The sequence below is a fragment of the Peromyscus leucopus genome, chromosome 7 (assembly GCF_004664715.2).
Source record: "Peromyscus leucopus breed LL Stock chromosome 7, UCI_PerLeu_2.1, whole genome shotgun sequence".
In the NCBI taxonomy this organism is placed as follows: domain Eukaryota; kingdom Metazoa; phylum Chordata; class Mammalia; order Rodentia; family Cricetidae; genus Peromyscus; species Peromyscus leucopus.
The window spans coordinates 14,015,837-14,035,677 of NC_051069.1; the positions used below are offsets into that span (position 1 = coordinate 14,015,837).

The following is a 19,841-nucleotide window of genomic DNA, read 5'->3' on the forward strand; positions in this document are numbered from 1 at the left end:
AGTTCCAGGAAAGGCGTGAAGCTACACAGAGAAACCCTATCTCGAACCCCCCCTCCAAAAGAAAGAAAGAAAAAAGAAACGAAACTCTAAACTTAGAAACAAAACATCTGTCACTAAGTCTTAGCATGGAAGAAAGACATACTGCTAATTAGCTAGAGTTAGACTGGAGACTGTGAACTTATTAATATTTTAACCAGTGGACTTGACTTTAGAAATTATCTGTTGTGCCGGGCGGTGGTGGCGCACGCCTTTAATCCCAGCACTCGGGAGGCAGAGGCAGGCGGATCTCTGTGAGTTCGAGGCCAGCCTGGGCTACCGAGTGAGTTCCAGGAAAGGCGCAAAGCTACACAGAGAAACCCTGTCTCGAAAAACCAAAAAAAAAAAAAAAAAAAGAAAGAAATTATCTGTTGTATAATCTAGACATGGAGCCTAGCCATTCTATGAGGAGGATGTTAGGAATATGATTGAATAAAAAAATACTGTAAAAATATAAATCCTTAGCTAGCAGATCACAAACTGCCTTGAGGTATAGCCCAAGGCACTTCAGAGAACTCCCATGGGTATTTTAGACCTTTTGGAAGACAGCAACATTTGCTGAAAACTGTGAACCTTAAATTCAAAGACGTTTTTGATGCCTGACTGTGCTACTTTAATGTGATTGCTGTGGTATCTTTGTGATACTAGCACTTGGGAGGCTGAGGCAGGAGAATCAGGAGTTCAGAGCCACCTTCCATATAAGTTCAGGATTCAAGGCCTGATCTTCTTGAGACTTTATCTCAAAAGGGGGCAGAGGAAGTTGAGCTTGAAGGAAGTTAGATGTAGACTACTACTACTACTACTACTACTACTACTACTACTCTTCTTCTTCTTCTTCTTCTTCTTCTTCTTCTTCTTCTTTTCTTTTTTTTTTTTTTTTTTTTTTTTTTTCTTCTTCTTCTTCTTCTTCTTCTTCTTCTTCTTCTTCTTCTTCTTCTTCTTCTTCTTCTTCTTCTTCTTCTTCTTCTTCTTCTTTTTTTTTTTTTTTAGACAGGGTTTCTCTGTGTAGCTTTGCACCTTTCCTGGATCTCGCTCTGTAGCCCAGGCTGGCCTCGAACTCACAAAGATCCACCTGCCTCTGCCTCCCGAGTGCTGGGATTAAAGGCGTGCGCCACCACTGCTTGGCAACTTTTTTTTTTTTAAACACAATAAAATAAAAAGCAAGACAGTGTTAAAATATAAACAACTAATTATTACGATCATTTTGATTTTGTTACTCTTATATAGTCCAGGACTGGCCTCACTGGAGGGTGATCTTAAACTTCTGAGCTCTTCTACCCCTCAGGTGCTGAGATTATGCCTAGCTTATTTTGATTTTTTTTTTAATGGTAGAAGTTTTGTACTAATGCTCTTAAAAATTATGTTTGTGCTTTATATATGCAATATATTTTAAACAGTTAAACTTGCTTATTTTCACTGTCCTGTTAATAAAGTGGTCCCTTTTGAGTTGCTGTGTTAGATTCAGGTGGTGAAATGTAGATGGAATACACAGGAAGGTAGGAGTACAGTTTACCTATCATTTTGTACCTTCTATAGTTCTAGAAAGTTAATGCAGTAGACATTTTAATAGGAATAACTAAAATAATGTTACTTTTCAAAGATTACTAAATTAATTTCCAGGGATTTTAAGACTTGACACATACATTTCATAGTCCTCATCATGTGGGAATGGAGACCTGGACCCTTTTTCTAACACTCTCTTGTAGTTCTTGGGAGAAGAGTGAGTAGTTTGGAATTTACCTAGGTTTCTTTTTTGTTTTTCTTTTTTTAAATCCTGGCATGATCGGACACCTGACGGCCTGGGAATTGAACCCAGGTCCTCTGGAACATCAGTCAGTGCTCTTAACCACTGAGCCACCTCTCTCCTCTCTGCCTAAGTTTCTAAGTGCTGGGAAACTTTTTAAGCAGTTGGAAGGTTTCTGTTTATTATTTTGCCTTCTGCCATTCTGTTTCATACTTATTTAGAACCAGTCACTCAAAATACAGGATTAGTGTAGCTTAAATTCACAATATTATTTATAAATAACAGTCTTAGTGTCATTATTTCAGTTAGACATTGCTGAAGATGAGCCTAATTATAACATACCGATTGGACAATAGGTTTTTTTTTGTTGTTGTTGTTTGTTTTTTTTAATAAAAGGTGGAGTTTTATCTGGCTAAGATACAAAGTTTATAGCAAGTGTTTTCTTTATAATTTTTTTCTTCATGTGTTTAAATATCAGCCAAAGACTTAAAAAGATTAAACTGAGTTCTCCTGTGCTCTTTACCTCAAAATGAGTTCTTGATGAAAATTAAATGTAGAAAATGAAATCACAAATGTAACAAAACAGAATAAAGCTTGCAAAAAATTTGATCTGGGTTGAAGAGATGACTTAGTGATTAAGAACCCAGGTTTGGTTCCCAGCACTGACATGGTGGTTCACAATCATCTATGACTCCTTCCTTCCAGGTGATCTGACTCCCTCTTTTGACCTCTGTGGGCAGTACCTGCACATGGTGCACATACATGCAGCAAAATATTCATACACATAAAATAAATCTGAAAAACACTTTAAAAATTTAATACTCTTAAGAAAACTTGCCAAAGAAAAACAAATTTATGTAATTTAAAATATTAACTTTTAAAAAATTATTTGTGTGTGTGTGTGTGTGTGTGTGTGTGTGTGTGTGTGTGTGTGTTAGAAAGAGAGCTAGGTAGACATGCCTATCCCTGCATTGGCTTGAGAACAGAGAGTCAATATTGGGTAGATTCCCCTTATCACTGTCTGTGTTAGTTTTTAAGACAGATTTTTTTTCACTGAACCTAAAGCTCCCTATTTTGGCTAGACTGGCTGTCCTGCAGGTTCCTGGGAACCACCTGGCATGCTTTGTATTGCCCTGCTTTTATCTAGATGCTGGGACTCCAAGCTTAGATTTTTATGCTTTTGCAGCAAGCAAGTACTTTACCCACTGAGCCATCTTCCAGGCCAGAAAAATTTCTTTTCTTATAACAAAATTATAAAGTCAGATGGAAAGGGGAGTATTTGGAAATGTGATGGTTATCATCAGTGGTTGCTTTTAAGTCAAGAGGATGAATACCTTACTAGGAAAATGTGCAAATGTATATAAAATATAGGAAAAGAATATAAATAAATAATGTAAAAGATACTTTATTTACATTGAATTGTTTAAGTTTTCTACTTCCTTTCCATTCTTTGGAAAACTTAACTTTGAACATAGTAATTATAAACTCCATTGTGGAATTTTCAATTAATTTTTGTTTGTTTGTTTGTTTGTTTTTCAAGACAGGGTTTCTCTGTGTAGTCCTGGCTTTCCTGGAACTTGCTTTTAGTCCAAACAGGCTAGCCTCAAATTTATTATAGCGATCTGTCTGCCTCTACGTCCTGAGTGCTGGGGTTGAAGGCTTGTGCCACTGCCACCCAGTAAATAATTTATTTATTTGTTTATTTTTTGTGCATTGGTGTTTTGTTTGCATTTATTTCTGTGTTTGGGTGTCAGACCTTGGAGTTACAGACAGTTGTTAGCTGCCATGTGGGTGCTGGGAATTGAACCCCAGTCCTCTGGAGGAGCGGTTGGTGCTCTTAACCCCTGAGCCATCTCCACCCAAAGAAGTCTTTTTTTTTTTTTTATTCTTATTGTTAATTATTTTATTTTTGGGTGTTTTTGTTTGTTTGTTTGTTTTGAGACAGGGTTTCTCTATGTAGTTTTGGAGCCTTTGCTGGAACTCATTCTGTAGCCCAGGCTGGCCTCGAACTAACAGAGATCCGCTTGCCTCTGCCTCCCATGTGCTGGGATTAAAGGCATGTGCCACCACTGCCTGGCTGATATTGTTATTTTTTGAGATAGGGTTTCTCTGTGTAGTCCTGTCCTGGAGTTTGCCCTGTAGACCAGACTGGCCTCAAACTCACAGAGATCCTCCTTCCTCTGCCTCTCGAGTCCTGGGATTAAAAGCGAGTGCCACCATTCCCATCCTCACTTAAACTTTATTAGCAACTCATAATATTTAATAAGGCTGGTCTCAAGTTGTTTTTTTTTAATAGACTGTTCCAAATGAGTCATTTGGTTTCTTAGCAGTAAATTTTATTTACCAGACATCCATAGTGTATCATATTAAAAAGACAATCATCTGATAATAATCTTTCAATATGTTGCTTATTTTCACAGAAAAAAAATAACAGAAGAAAATTTTATTTAGTTTGTCCTTTTCCATTATCTTTGTAGGAGCCAGCGTTCGAACATTCACTCCATTTTATTTTCTGGTGGAGCCCGTGGACACACTCTCAGTTAGAGGCTCTTCTGTTACATTAAACTGTTCAGCATATTCTGAGCCTTCTCCAAAAATTGAATGGAAGAAAGATGGAACTTTTTTAAACTTAGTATCAGATGATCGCCGCCAGCTTCTCCCAGATGGATCTTTATTCATCAGCAATGTGGTGCATTCCAAGCACAATAAGCCAGATGAAGGCTTCTACCAGTGTGTGGCCACTGTGGATAATCTTGGAACTATTGTCAGCAGAACAGCTAAACTCACGGTAGCAGGTAAGTCCTGATAAGTGATTGAGTTGGGTTTTCTATTTTATGAAGTCTAAATATAAGTAAAAGTGCTATGCTGTAGTTTTCACTTAATTGGTAATAGGTCATTCATTTAGTGTGTCAGTTATGCATAGATGCTTTTCAGTGTGATTACACTCATTTGCTTAGGATTGTGCAGAATAAATTAACCCTTTTCTGCTTGTCTGAAGGTTCAAAGTTGCTATCAGAACTACTAAGCAGGTTTTTCTTTTTAACTTTTAAGCGAAAGAGGTAGTTTTATATTGGAAAATTGGTGGCTTTAAAGCCTACTACATCATAACAGTGTGGCTTAGTAAAACTTTAATAAAGCCAGAATCTTGGTTCCTGGTGGTGGGGTAGTGAACAGCAAAGAGAAAAGAGATATGAATAAGAGGTTGTAAAAGAGATGTTTAGAGCATAAATGATAAGCAGAAGCCTGGCCTGAATAATATTATAGAGGATGTCAGTACATTAAACTTTAAGGAATGGACAGTATTTATTTAGAAATCTATAGTGTCATTAATACATCACTATAGAAGGCAGAGTGAAAGCAGAAAGTTGTAAAAAGAAAATAATAGCTCCTTTTCAAAGGACCTCTGTTTAAGTGATAGCAAATGTAGAGAAATTGAGTTTCTAGAGAAGTAGGGTGTTTTCTAAATACTTCCTGCCTGCTTTAGAGTAGATACTAGTGTTGTAGATAGGATTTCTTAAGTACCAGATGAAGTAGTTTTGTGAAGGGCCGAGTTTTACTTACTTGGTCAGATGCAGGTGTGTGAGGATGGAACCTGACAGTGTCATGTCAGACATCTCCTACTCCATCTCACTATGGAGTGATAGGTTCTTATCTCATGCTCATGTACTTACAGCAGTGGTTCTCAACCTGTAGGTTGTGACCCCTAAGTTTGTCAAACGACCCTTTCACAGGGTTCACCTAACACACAAATATTTACGATTCATAACAGTAGCAAAATTATAGCAACTAAATAATTTCATGGTTGCAGGGTGGGGGGGATGGGGGGTAGTAGTGGGGGTGGTGTCACCACAACATGAGGAGCCATATTGAAGAGTTGCAGCCTTAGGAAGATTGAGAACCACTGACTTAGAGGATTTTGGCCCTTTTGTCTTTGCAGTCAAATACTCAAAATTTAATTTGGGTATGGCCTAATGCTACAATAATGCTGTGGGATGGTCTGTATGTCAAATTGCTCCAATTGGTCAATAAATAAAACAATGATTGGCCAGTGGCTAGGCAGGAAGTATAGGTGGGACTAACAGAGAGGAGAAAAGAAAGAACAGGAAGGCAGAAGGAGACACTGCCAGCTGCCACCATGACAAGCAGCATGTGAAGATGCCAGCGTGGCAAGGTATAGATTTATAGAAATGGATTAATTTAAGATATAAGAACTAGATAGCTAGAAGCCTGAGCCATTACGCCAAACAGTTTAAATAATATAAGAATCTGTGTGTTTATTTTATAAGTGGGCTGTCAGACTGCTGGGGCTTGGCAGGACCAGGAGAGAAAACTCTCCAGCTACACAATAATCACCCACAATTACAGATTGAGGGTGGAAAAAAAAAGTAGGGGGATTCAATTTAACCCTGTGGGTTAATTCTCCTTTTCACTTCTCTTTTCTCCCCTCCCCCATTATTTCTACAATGTGTATGATAAGTAAATTGGTGTACTGACATCCTCTATAATTTCATTCAGGTCAGGCTCCTGCCTATCATTTATGTTCTAATGTCTCTTCTCTGGCCTCTTTTTCATATCTCCTGTCTTTCTTCTGTCCACTAAACCCCACCACCAGAACCTTTGAATTCTGCCTCCTGGTTTTTCTGTATTGATCCAATTTCTCTTTCCTGAAATGACCCTTGACTTTGCCTACCACAGCCTACACCTGCTTGTCTGCCCCCTCATTGTGCTCCCCTTCAAGTCTGTTCTCCACATGGGGATCAGAGCACTTGCACCTTATTGTTACTATCTAGGCTCCTTAATCATAGATCTCTTGACTCTTCTGAGATTACACTAACCCCTCTAGCCTCATTTTTATCATCCTACCAGCCACTCCACTCTGCCTTTTAACCAATTTTAGTACTGCCAGTACCAGCTGTTGGTTTCCCTTTCAAATATTCTCTACTTTCTGACTTTCCCATCTGATTTCTCCACTGACAGTTAAAGGCTGCTTGTTTTGTCTATATATGTGTATTTTAAAAAGATACCAATTTTACAGTTCCTTAAAATGTTAGCCAGAATTACCATATGACCCAGTTCTCAAATCAGACAATTGAGAACCTTCGTCCATACAACAGTGTACATGACTACTATTGATAGTGGCACTCTTCATAATAAATAAAAGGTGGAAATGACCTAAATGTCCACCAAATGAGGAATAGATCATCAAAATAGGAAATCTCCATCTAGTGGAATATCCTTTACCAGTAAAAAGGAGTGAAGTCATAATACAATATGACTACATGGATGAACTGTAAAAATATTGTGATAAGTTGAAGAAGCCAACATAAATGACTCTACACTGTTCAAGCTCATCTATACAAAGTGCCCAGAATAGGGACATGTGTAGAGAGAGAAAATACATTGATTGGGAAGTGAGGACAGCAGTACAATAACCGAGTAATTTCTTTAGAGATGCTAAAAGAGTTAGGTTATGGAGATGCTGACACAATCTGTTCATATTCAGTTGTGTACTTCACTGGGAAACGTCATGGTTTATAAATCATATGTTTAAAAAGTTCTCAAAAAATCGTTTTAAAAAGACACTGCCAACTCTGACATTGTAAAAGACTACAGATATTTTTGGTTGCAAACAGAACTACTTTTAGTCATGGCCAAAAAGCAGGAAAGTTTTTGAAGATTATCAAAGAGGTAGTTCATAGATTTAAATATGAGGCTGCCTTTCTCTGAGTTGTCTCATTTCTGCTGCACAAATTACATTTTTGTTGTTTTGCTTGGAGAGTAGCCTGGCTGTGTGCTTCATACTCAAAGGTTAGGAAATGGCATGGTCTAAATACAGACAGTGTCGATCTGTTCTTGCCAACTCCACATCTCACTCCCACTCCTTTTCTCCTGCTCTTCTCCAGAGGCGGCTGGAGCCCAGGAAGCTGAGGAGCCTTTGCCTGATATTTCGCTTATACTTACCCATCTGCTTTCCCTATTCAGAAACTTTTTGAAATGTTCTGTCTGACAAATCCCCATATGTTGTTATGGGCTTATCCTTTTTTAAATTACTCATTTTCACAAGACCTATAGGGGGGTATTTTTTATTAAAAAAAAAAAAAGACAACTAGAAGACAATGCTTTCTTTGATTTATTAAGTTCCACCTACCTAGCTTCATTAGAGTCTGTGTTTATCTTTGTTAGTTACCTTTTCCCTGAATTATTTGTTTGTTTACCAAATAGATATTTGGACAATTTTATCTTTATTTCTTTCCTTTGAAAATCTTCATAACATAAAGTCAAAGAAAATACATAGCAGTATTAGAAATCTTGGGTGTTATTATTTGACTAATTCATTATCATAAAACTAGAAAACTTAGAATGATTGTTCAGAATTTATTTCTTAGTCTTTACAGAAACATTTTGTTGTGTTCTGAGCACATTAGACTTACTTTTAAGATATTGTTAGTACTAGCAGCTACTTGAGTGTTTAGATGCCAGGCAGTATTCCATATGAACTACTTAGATTAACTTTTTAAAACACTCTATTAGTTTTCATTTAATTGGTGAGGAAACTGAGACTTAGAGTCAATAATTTACCAACTTTACATAACCATGAAAGGTGGAGTTAATTTAAATTCAAGATTGAGACTGCAGTGGCTAACTAATGCTTGTAGTCATTTTGTTCTGTGGCATCTATAGAGTATTTAGAACTATAGCAATTTCAAACTTAAAGGATAGTTACAAAGATAGAACCAAGAAATCTCATATGCTTTCACAAGTCTTCATATGCCTTCCAGATCTCCCAGTTAACATTTCAACATCTACTTTGTCATCCCTGTCTTAGTTAGCTTTTTGTTGCTGTGATAAAACACTGACCAAAAGCAACTTAGAAAGGATTTATTTCAGCTTACAACTCTAAGGTCATATTCCATCAGGGAGGGAAGTCCGGGCAGGGAATTCAAGCAAGGCAGGAACCTAGGGGCAGGAACTGATGCGGAGGCCATGGAGGCCATGTGGTTCATTTGGCCTGCTTTCTTATCCCACCCAGGACTGCCTGTCCAGGGGTAGCACACCTCTTGTGAGGTGGGCCCTACCACATCAGTCATTAATCAGAACAGCACCTCACAGACTTCCTAACAGGGTAGACTTAGGGAGGCATTTTCTCAATTGTTCCCTCTTCTCTGATAACTCTGCTTTGTGTCAAGTGGACATAAAACTACACAGCACATTATTCAAATACACATTTTTACCTGAACCATTAAGAATATAGTAAGTAGCAGACATGTTACTCTGTTGCATCTGCCTGAATGTGTAAGTGTGCATTCTGAAAACAAGAACATTCTCCTAAATAACCATAGGCTTTCATCAGAATTAAGAAATTAATGTAATACTGTCATTTAATTTAGATTTCACAGATCATAGAAAAATAAAAGAGCAGAAACCACCCTCCTCTTTTTTTTGGTCCAAGATTACATATGTCATTTTATAATTATATCCTTATATTCATTTGATATACAGTAGGGCCTCAGGTTTTCCATGTCTAATTTTGAGTTTGATTCCCTCCTATGAGGAGATGGAGATTTTGCATTTTTGGGAGAAACACCATGGAAGTAGTATAATGTTTTCAATGTGGCATACCAAAGTTATGTACTGTTTTGTTGCTAATGATGTTTGCTTTACTTAAGATGATCTGTGTAGTATTTCTCCACTTTAAGGTGTGTTTTTATAATTAATAATTAGTATTTTGGGAAGAAGTGTTTTGGCATTTTATAAATATGCTGTGCCTCATCAATTTCATTGAAAGATTGTTGCCTGAATCAGTTATTAAGGTAGTGGTTGGCAAAAGGCTATTTTTCCTAATTCTGTTATCTTTATGCAGTAGATCTTTTCTTTATACACCACTGTTTGTTGATATTAGCGTGAGTCAACAGATTGTTATTTACGGACACTAATAATGTGTTAGTGTCATTATATTAGAAACTCTTTTCAATCTTGATTTATGTGTTTAAAATAAGGTTAAAATTTCCAACTAGTGACATAAAGTAAGAAACTTACTTTGCCTTGTTCTTTCCCTGTCCCACTCTTAGAATTAGCCTCTGCTCTAGGACATTGATTCCTTGCAGTGGAGAACGATATTTAGAAATTAAGATAAAGTCACCATTTGGACTATGTTAAAGAAGAGTCATTGATTCAGGGGCTAGGGAATATATAATAAGTGTATGTATGTGTGTGTCAATGTACGTTCATTGCCTGTATACAACATGTGTATTTACCCATGCCTTTATAGCTATCTAGTTATATATCTATAGTTAGATAATCCTTAAATCTACATTGGAGCTTCATCATGGGTTATGACATAGTATTTATTTTACCCTTATCCTTTTTCACATCACACCTTGCTTTTCTAGCTATGAGGAATCTGACTGAGGGTATCCTTAATGCAGTTACTTATTTGCTCTGTATCTGCAAAACTAGTTACAGTTTTTGATGTATGGCCCTTCTTGGTCCTGATGGCACCATATGTTGTGGCCACATGAGCTGACTTGGTGCTAGCTTGTATGACTATATTTTAGAGTAATAATTAATGATTTTTATTTTCCTTTATTGTCCAGGTCTTCCGAGATTTACCAGCCAACCAGAACCTTCCTCAGTATATGCTGGAAACAGTGCAATTCTGAATTGTGAAGTTAATGCAGATTTAATCCCATTTGTAAGGTGGGAACAGAACAGACAGCCTCTTCTTCTGGATGACAGGGTTGTCAAACTTCCAAGTGGAACACTGGTTATCAGCAATGTGACTGAAGGAGATGGAGGACTGTACCGCTGCATAGTTGAAAGTGGTGGGCCACCAAAGTATAGTGATGAAGCTGAATTGAAAGTTCTTCAAGGTATTAATTAACCCATTGTCAGAACTGATGGTTGTGTTTAATGGATAAAATTGTTCTGCTATAATTTTAATAAATGACATTAAATATGGGAAATATTACTATTAATATAGTATATTTCAGGTTTTTTTTTAAGAGATAAAATGGGGGGAAATGCTGTAAAAATCCACCTTTTAAAGACAGATATAATGGTGCATACCTTTAATCCTATCTCTTGGGAGCCAGAGACAGATTTGAGGCCAGCCTGGTCTACAAAGTTTCAAAGGACAGCCAGAGCATAGCCAGAGTTCATTGTTAAGACCCTGTCTTGAAAAAAATGAAAAGGAAAAAAAAAAGCTCGCTGTTTTGTTGATGTATTATTAAAACTTTATCAGTTGCTGGGTGTGGTGGCACACGCCTTTAATCCTAGCACTCAGGAGGCAGAGGCAGGATGATCTCAGTTCCAGGCCAGCCAGGGTTATGTAGAGAGACCCTGTCTTAAAAAACAAAGCAAAACAAAAATTAACCAGAATAAAATAAAAATGAAAATGTATCAGGATAGTTGGCATAGTGGCATACACCTATAATCCCAGCGTTTGAGGGGCTGTGCCAGGGTGACCTTGAACTGATCCTCCTGCCTGCCCTCCCGAGAGCTGGGGCTGTAGAATGTGTGCTACCATGCCTTTGTGTCTTTTGTCAGCCCTCTGTGCTCACAACAGGATACTTTCATAGTTACTTTTTTTTTTTTTTTTTTTTTTTTTTTTTTTTTTTTTTTTTTTTTTTTTTTTACTTAAAATAGTCTTGTTCAAGGTAGTTCATGCAAGGGACAGGTAGAACAGTAATTGTTATAGGTAATTGGTGACATCTTCATGGCATTCCTAGTCTGATGTAAGCTCTGCTCCTCTGTCAGTCATTTTGTGTCTTCTCCCTCTGATAGTTAGCTTTGTTCATCTTTTTCCAGTTATGTAGCTTCTCCTTGCACATACCTTCTTACAGCTCATTGTGGTCACTGTATCCATTTACTGCTTTATGAGTGTCTAATTCTTTACAGATTTCTCACTTCAATTCAAGTTATATAATTGGACCATCCCTACCTGTGTGAGCAGAGGTATTCTTGTTCATAGAAATATATGACTAATTTATAGTCTTATTTGTAACACATGGACTTATAGTGAAAGACCACTGTTATGAGCTGTTACTTCTGAGGGTGTTGCTGATGGACCTTGAACTGATTTTTTAAAAAAATATATAGCTTCTTTCTTTGTTGTTACCATCTCTGCCCAGGTCATTTCCATCCTAGTGTATTCTCAGTAACCACTTATCAAAATAGACAACCTTTGCTTAAAACTCCCTGTCGTACCTAGGTTTCTATTACTGTGATAAAACACTATGACCAAAAGAACTTGGGAAAGAAATTCATCTTAAAATTCTCAGGTCACACTCTATCACTAAGGGAAGTAAGTCATGGTAGGAACCTGGAGACAGGAACCAAAGCAGAGCCATGGAGGAACAGTCCTTACTAGCATTCTCACACATGGCTTGATCAGCCTGCTTTCTTTCACAATTCAGAACCAGCTGCCTAGGGGTGACATTGCCTACAGTGAGTTGAGCCCTCACACATCAATCACTAATTAAGAAAATGCTCCACAGGCTGGTAAACAGGCTAATATGATAGAGGCATTTTCACAGTTGAGGTTCTCTGTTTCCAGATGACCAGAGATTGTGGCATATTGACATAAAAACTAGCCAGTGCACTTTCTAATGGTTTCTTCATGTCATTCACAATTAAATTTTTTGGCCTTTATATAATCTAATACCTCTTCCCTCCTTCACCTTTCCTTTCCTCCTCCTGTTTGTTTTTCTCTCAGTTGTGACCAGCATATGATTTTAGAATAGTCTCCATGATATGTAAAATTAAATTAAATTATAAAAGAAAAGAAAAGAAAAAAGATATAGATAGATTCTTTTGGGAAAAAAAAAAGAACAGTCCCCAAATGCTTTTACTTTAGAGCTTTTTTATTTGGCATTTTCTTTTTCTAGAATCTTATGTGTGTGGCTCACTTTCTTTCTTCAGTGCTCAGATATCACTTTAATAGTGAATTGTTCCTTGGATATTCTGTTTAAAACAAGTCTATTTCCACCTCCAATGTTTTTTCCTTCCTCCATAAAATATATCAACAAATCAGTTACATATAGTATCTAATTTATTGTCTTTCTTCACTATTAGTATGTAAGCTCAATGCGAACAATGAATCTAGTTTGGCACATAGAAACCAATAAATTTTTGTTTTGAATTTACTGAAATAATTCTGTTAAAATTTGATTGAATATTACATTTATAGATATACATTTATAAGTATTCCTAAGTAATTGAAAGTGAAATAAGAGCAACTGTTGCTACATAATAATGTTCTCTAGCTGACTTGCTTCGTCCTATTTCCTTTCCATACCTGAGATAGTATTCAAGCAGCTCCTCAGAATCTAATCCAGGAATACAAGATTAATGATTTCAAAGGATGAAACCATAACTTAGTATTTGAAATAAGGACAAAATGCTGGATAATTGCTTATTTAAGTCTGAAGAGAGTGGTTCTTGCCATTCATTTGGAGCACAGCCAACTCCTGCCCTCCTACAGAGTTTTTGAGGTTATGTTGGCTAAGAGATACAGGGGTCTGATTTCAGTCACAAAATTCTGTTTCAGTGTTGGCTGCACAGGTTGGTACAGGTAAGTATAAGCCTTAGAAGCTAGCAACTCAGACATCCATTGGCTGACTTCTTAAAGGCAGGGTTTGTCACTGATTGGCTTTCAGAAGTATATCCACTGAAATGAATTGTCACTCATATGTTAGGTAGTGTTTACTTGTTACCGTGTGTAGCATGAATCTTAAAGAGTCTTATTAATAAAAACAAACCCAGGGCCTGGTATTGGGGTGAATGCTGGAAGATCAGAGAGACAGAACAAGCCACAGCTACCCCACCTCACCAATTCCTCTGAGTTCTCATCCAAATGGCTCTCAGCTGAACTGCTTCTCGAAAGCCTAAAAGCTTAACCAGTCTAGTTCCCGGTTTTCACACCTTATATACCTTTCTGCTTTCTGCCCTCACTTCCATGCCTGGCTGTCTTCAGTGTGGCTTTAAACTCACAGAGATCTGGATAGATCTCTGCCTTCCAAGTAATAGGATTAAAGGCGTGTGTGCCACCATTTTCTGGCCTCTGTATCTAGTGGCTGTTCTGTTCTCTGACCCCAGATAAGTTTATTAGGGTGCACAATATTTTGGGGAACACAACATCACCACAGCCATGGCTACAAAACTATCACTAATTGTCTAGACAAGTTTAAAGGCAGTTCTGGTGATTGTTACCATGCCTGTTGGGAACACCTCTTCTGACAGTGGGGACAGGAGTTTCCTCTCTACCTGAGAATGATCTTTCTTCTCCAACTTCTATATTATTTATAAAACCCTATTAAGTAGAGAGACCACTTACCTTTTGTCTGTAAGAATGTGGCCATGTCACATATGAGCAAGAGCACAACTAAAAAGTGAACATCCGTAGATATATAGATATCATGATCTAGATAGTTCTTACATTACAAAATCAGAGAATTGGTAGATGAAATTTTTTTTGGTTTTTCATTTTCATTTTATTTTTTTTAAGGCAGGGCCTCACTATGTAGCCCTAGTTGACCTGGAACTCCCTATGTAGACCAGGTTGGCCTCAACTCAGAGATCCTCCTACCTCTGCTTCCTGAGATTAAGGACATGTATCACTATGACAGACTTGACAGGTGATTTAAAGAGATAAAAACTTAAGACTTTTAGAAATAATAGACACAAGTGTAGCTCGAGTTTTTCCGCCTTTCCCACAGTCAGGACAAATCTCTGCCACCCGCCAGTCCCACAGCCGCTCAGACCCAACCAAGTAAACACAGAGACTTTATATTGCTTACAAAACCGTATGGCCGTGGCAGGCTTCTTGTTAACTATTCTTATATCTTAAATTAATCCATTTCTACAAATCTATACCTCGCCACGTGGCTGGTGGCTTATGGGCATCTTCACAGGCTGCTGGTCATGGCGGCGGCTGCAGTGTCTCTGGTCATTGCGGCGGCTGCAGCCTCTCTGGTCATTGCGGCGGCTGCAGCATCTCCTTCTGCCTTTCTGTCCTTTTTTATTTCTCCTCTCTGCTAGTCCCGCCTATCTTTCCTGCCTAGCCACGGCCGATCAGGTTTTATTTATTAACCAATCAGAACAACTTGACATACAGACCATCCCCCAGCACAGCCAAGTGCAGACCATCTCAAACACCTGCACTCAGGCCCATGGTCCTAATCATCCTCTATATGGACCTGCTGGGTAAAGCCACGAGGAACCCAAGAAGGGCTCCCACAGGACTTACAGAACATCCCACAGCACACAAGAAAGGAAAGAAAATTCACATTCCTGTCAGAAGGGAGGATACACAGGTATTGAGCTTGTTCAGTTCCTGCTGTTTGTACTCCTCATGTGGTGATGTGTAGATTCATGTCATGTTTTGCTCATTTGACCAGAAAGCACTGTGTAAATGGGAACTGTCACTTATATATCTTTGAGACTCCTAAATAGCACAGTACAATACTTTGCACAGTGAAATTATTTGGAAAATGTTTACTGGTTCAGATGTAATTTTTTTGTGTTAGTTTTGCTTATTTTGTCACATAAAGCCACACAGTTCTTCATGACTGAAGTTGTGAGGTGCTTTGTCTTTTATTTGATTATTCTCTCGTTTAAATTTGCTTTAGGTCCTGAGGAAATGCTAAACCTGGTATTTTTGATGCGGCCATCTCCTGTGATCAGAGTTACTGGTCAGAGTGCAGTTTTGCCTTGTGTTGTCTCAGGACTTCCTTCTCCAGGCCTTAGATGGATGAAAAATGAGGAAGTGCTTGACACAGAAAGGTAACTACTGCCTGCCTAAGAGCCCTTCATACCCTTAGCTAGAGACTTGGTCTAATCCTATTTGGAAGTATCAATATGTAAAAAATAACTATTTTGTTTAAGCGCATTACAGTTTTCATGTCATCCTTGAAATGTGCTTCTATGCTGTATTTAACTATAATGTTTAAAGAAAAAGCATGCTTTCAAAATAGTAAGGGGTTATTGTTGTTGTTGAGCTTCATTATACTTAACTTATTGGGTCTCATTCCCTAAATTGTTACATGAGCTGCCAGACCTCACCAGGTTGTCTTGTTTACTCTTACATGCACTGTGATAGTTTCTCCCTTTGCCCAAACAGTGTAAGTGAATGCCTTCCTTCTTCCTGAGTGCTAGCAGCAGAGGCAATCACCACACCTGGCTTCGTTTTACTTTCTAAAGTCCTACCAAGCCTTATGCTATGTTTACAAGTTTTTATCTTCTGCAAGAGCCTTCTCTGTTACTGCTCATCATCTTCTGCATCCCTTGTCTCTTCCTTATGAAATGGGTAATTTCTTCAGTTGTATTCTCTCAAGAAAACTGGAGTGGCAGTGATGATTCAATCCAAGCATTGTAAATTTACTGGCATCCCTGGCCTCTGCCCATTACACGGCCAAAGCACTTTCAAGTTATGATGACCCAAAGCATGTCTAGATATTGCCAAATGTCCCCCGAGGAACAAAATCATCCCTGGTTGAGAATGACTCTTTTAAAGCACTGCTCTCCAGTATAAATGTAATATATGCTTCAGATGTAAATTAAAGTTTTCTGATAGCTATGCTAAAGCAGTATGTATGTGTGCAGTGCTATTACAGTAATACTTTATGTTAGGTACTACTTAGAATGAAATATAGTTCATCATACCACCGCATTATGAAGGTATAAGCAAGATACAGAATGATTTTATGTAATGAATAGAAGTGGGGATTTTTGTGCACCGCCCTCCCCTCCAGCTGTTCAAGAATTCAACAAATTATTATTGAATGCTATTCCAGGCACATTCTTACATCTAATAACCAAGTAGTAAAAAGAGTTTTTGCTTTTAGAGTGGAAGAATGAGATAGTAATAGACTTATAAAGTGTTAGGTTGGAATAAGTACTCTGAAGAAACTAAAGATGTAGTATTCAAGGGATGACAGAGAGGCAGAATGGGGTTGATATTGTAAATGGAGTATTATAGAATTGTTCTCATAGAAAGGTCATTCTCAGGGTGGGGTCTTAAGTGGGCCAATAGAAACAAACCATGATAGGAAAGTTACATGTCTTCCCAGTTTTTTTGAAGTTTATTTTTGAGAGCAAGTGTTTTTTAATCCAATGTGAATATATTATGGTTAAGAATATTTCTATGAACTTTAAGGCTAAACCAGGAGAGTTTGAAGAACAATTAGATATTTTTCTGCTTCTAGTTCTTCTAGGTACCTAAATACTTATGAGATTATGTAGAGGAAAGTCCGAGAAACATTGCCTTGTTGTGTCACTGTTGCAGAAAGCTTCAGGAGATTGCCAGTGTCGGTGTTGTTATATTGGCTTCTCCAGATCCTTGCACAGTATTTGGAACATATCTGGGGAAGCAGAATGTTCCCCAGTATAGTTTGGCTGAATTACTGAGTGTCATGTGAGAAAGCAGAAGTAGGTAATAGAACACAGGAGTCCCTCAGGTTGCATGTAGGTAATTATTTGCATTGTCTTTGTTTTTGTAAGCACCTTAGGAGAAGCATGGATGGACTATAATTATTTAGATTTCATATTTGAGATTTGGAAATTAAAGGGGGAAAAATGTCTAAAAATCTCAATAGTGCTGGGCTACCTAGAAAACAAAGTATCTTAAGTATTAGGCATCTTTATTACATCTTTGAAAACAAACAATAAAAACATAATAGGATTTTTTTTGTAAATGTCTAGGAATTAATAGCATTTATTTAATTTTGTTCATATATGTTCAGATTAAAAAAAAGCAAATAGAATGAGGGTGGTGGGAATGGTTCTGTTTTGAAGAGGATCTATAAAATATGAGTGCTACTGCTCAAGATGAGAAGCAATAAAATATAATTTAGTGGTCAAATAATACTTTGTTTTAGGGGATGATAGGTCTGAGTCCAGGTGCAAAGGAGCAGGTCATAGTTTTAAAAGGGCTTGGTTAACATACTACAAGTGATGGTAGTATAAAAATTAGAGTTTTCTTTTCCTCTTTTTTTCTTTAAATAACTGGCTCATGCTTAAAGGATCATCTAAATATAGCAGTTTCTTCAGAATTTCACTTTTCAAGACTTTAGTTAACATCAGCCTGAAAATAATAATGAAATAAATAAAAAATTCAAAGTGGTTGCTTAATTATGTACTTGTAGGATTATATTCCTTGCTCTGTGTCAGGTGTCTTTGTTGATCTAGTTTGTAATTTTCCAGATTAAACTTTTTAACTTTATAAAAATTTGAGTATATTGATTTGTAGTTTTCTCTGTGCTACAGGATTATTTTAGTTTTGTGTAATTAGGCTTTTATCATTGTAGATTTATGAAAGTGTTCAACATTCTTGTTCTAAGTGCAGTGATGGCTGGTGACTGATTTGTGCCCATTACCACACCCAGGGAGCTGCTCAATGGCAATTATCCTTCCCTTTTCCTTCCTGTCTTTTTTTTACCCCACCCACCCCCCACCCCGTTTCCTAGCCAAGCCACCATAGGGAACTTTCATTTGGTGTCATTACCTTGTGACTTGCTGTTTGATCTGACATTTTACCCTTTTTATTTTTCTTTCTGTTAGTAATCTCAGCATGGCATAGCTGTGGTGAAGTTGGTCTCAGATTGGTTGCAGACTTTAAAATATATAATTTCCAACAAGTTAGACAGAATAGCTAGACAGGAATAGGCTGAAGGAAGTTGAATTGGTTATAAAAGTGATAACTCTTTGGGAATAGCTAGAAGTATCAGAGATGTGACATTTATTTGTACACTGTGGCATTTATGCATATAAAATATGAGCAAAACAAATTGAAATTAAATTCTGATGATTTTTTGTTAATTTTAGTCCATTTGTAGCCATTACCATAACAACACTGTTTAATTGTTTTCTCTATATTATTATGGGAAGAGCCTCTCAGGTGTTATTTTCTTCATGCTAAAATGTATCATTTTGTTTGTTTAATCCAGCTCTGAAAGGTTGGTCTTGCTAGCAGGAGGTAGTTTGGAGATCAGTGACCTCACTGAGGATGATTCTGGGACTTATTTTTGTATAGCTGATAATGGAAATAAGACAATTGAAGCTCAGGCGGAGCTTACTGTGCAAGGTATGTAATTATTTATTGTGTAATTAAAAATAATGTGTACTCTCTAGGTGTACTGATTGCTTAACAGTAATATGGGGAAGGCAGTAGGCAATAATACAGCATAATAGTTAAAACACAGACTTCTAAACCACACCACTTGGGTTCAGATTCTGAGCTTGTATTTCCCAAACACGACAATAGAAATTTTCTTTTCTTCTTTTCATATATATGTATATGTAGTGTGTGTGTGTGTGTGTGTGTGTGTTTGGTATACATGTAGGAGTACATGTAGAAGCCCGAGAATGGTAACAGGAATCTTCTTCATCATACTCTTTGAGGCAGAGTCTTAGTCAAACCCAGAGCTTGTTGATAGTTACTCTTGTTATCCAGCTTTCTGTGGGGATTCTGTATCTCTGCCTTCCAAGGTGAGCTGCCTTCTCCACCTGGCATTTGTGTAGGTACTGGAGAGCTAAACTCTCAGCCTCTTAGGTCCATAGAAAGTGCTTTAACTGCTGAGCCTCCTCCCCCACCCCAATCATAGCAAATTTATATAACCTTCCTGAACTCCATCTTCATCATTTGTACAATAGAAATAATAAGAATACTTTGTTGAGATTATTTTGAAGTTTAAGAGCTAACTAATCCTCATAAAGTTCCCAGCTCGGTGCTATTGTTTTTTATAGTTGTAATAGTAACGATGGTGGTGGCAGTTATGATACCGTCAAGGAGGATGGTGTGATCTGGGGCATCTACAAAGTTCTGTACCCTTTTATTGTCTCAGAATGTTTTCCTCTAAAGATGTCTGTTCTTTGATCCTGAACATGTCTCTGAGCATTTGTGTTCCTTCTTTGGGGTGAATAATCATGTTGGAGGGTTTGCATGATGCCTTTCCATGTCACTTGGCTGGATGATTTGATACTTATTTCTCTTTTAAGCTGATGTTGAGCATCTCTGCAAGAATAGTTATTTTTCCCTTTTCTCTATACTTCCATTTCTCCTTTT

The 19,841-nt window shown here is 37.5% G+C and overlaps 1 protein-coding gene across 8 annotated transcripts in view; it reads left to right on the plus strand.

Annotated features, from left to right (window-relative positions):
- Neo1 (neogenin 1) overlaps positions 1 to 19,841 on the plus strand; it is a 178,869-nt gene that overhangs the window by 47,745 nt on the left and 111,283 nt on the right. For all 8 annotated transcript variants that reach the window (XM_028892477.2, XM_028892482.2, XM_028892483.2 and 5 more), the window contains exons 2-5: positions 4,258 to 4,575; positions 10,375 to 10,650; positions 15,409 to 15,562; positions 18,724 to 18,860. In XM_028892477.2, coding sequence (XP_028748310.1) covers positions 4,258 to 4,575; positions 10,375 to 10,650; positions 15,409 to 15,562; positions 18,724 to 18,860 — 885 coding nt within the window. The remainder of the gene's footprint in view (positions 1 to 4,257; positions 4,576 to 10,374; positions 10,651 to 15,408; positions 15,563 to 18,723; positions 18,861 to 19,841) is intronic.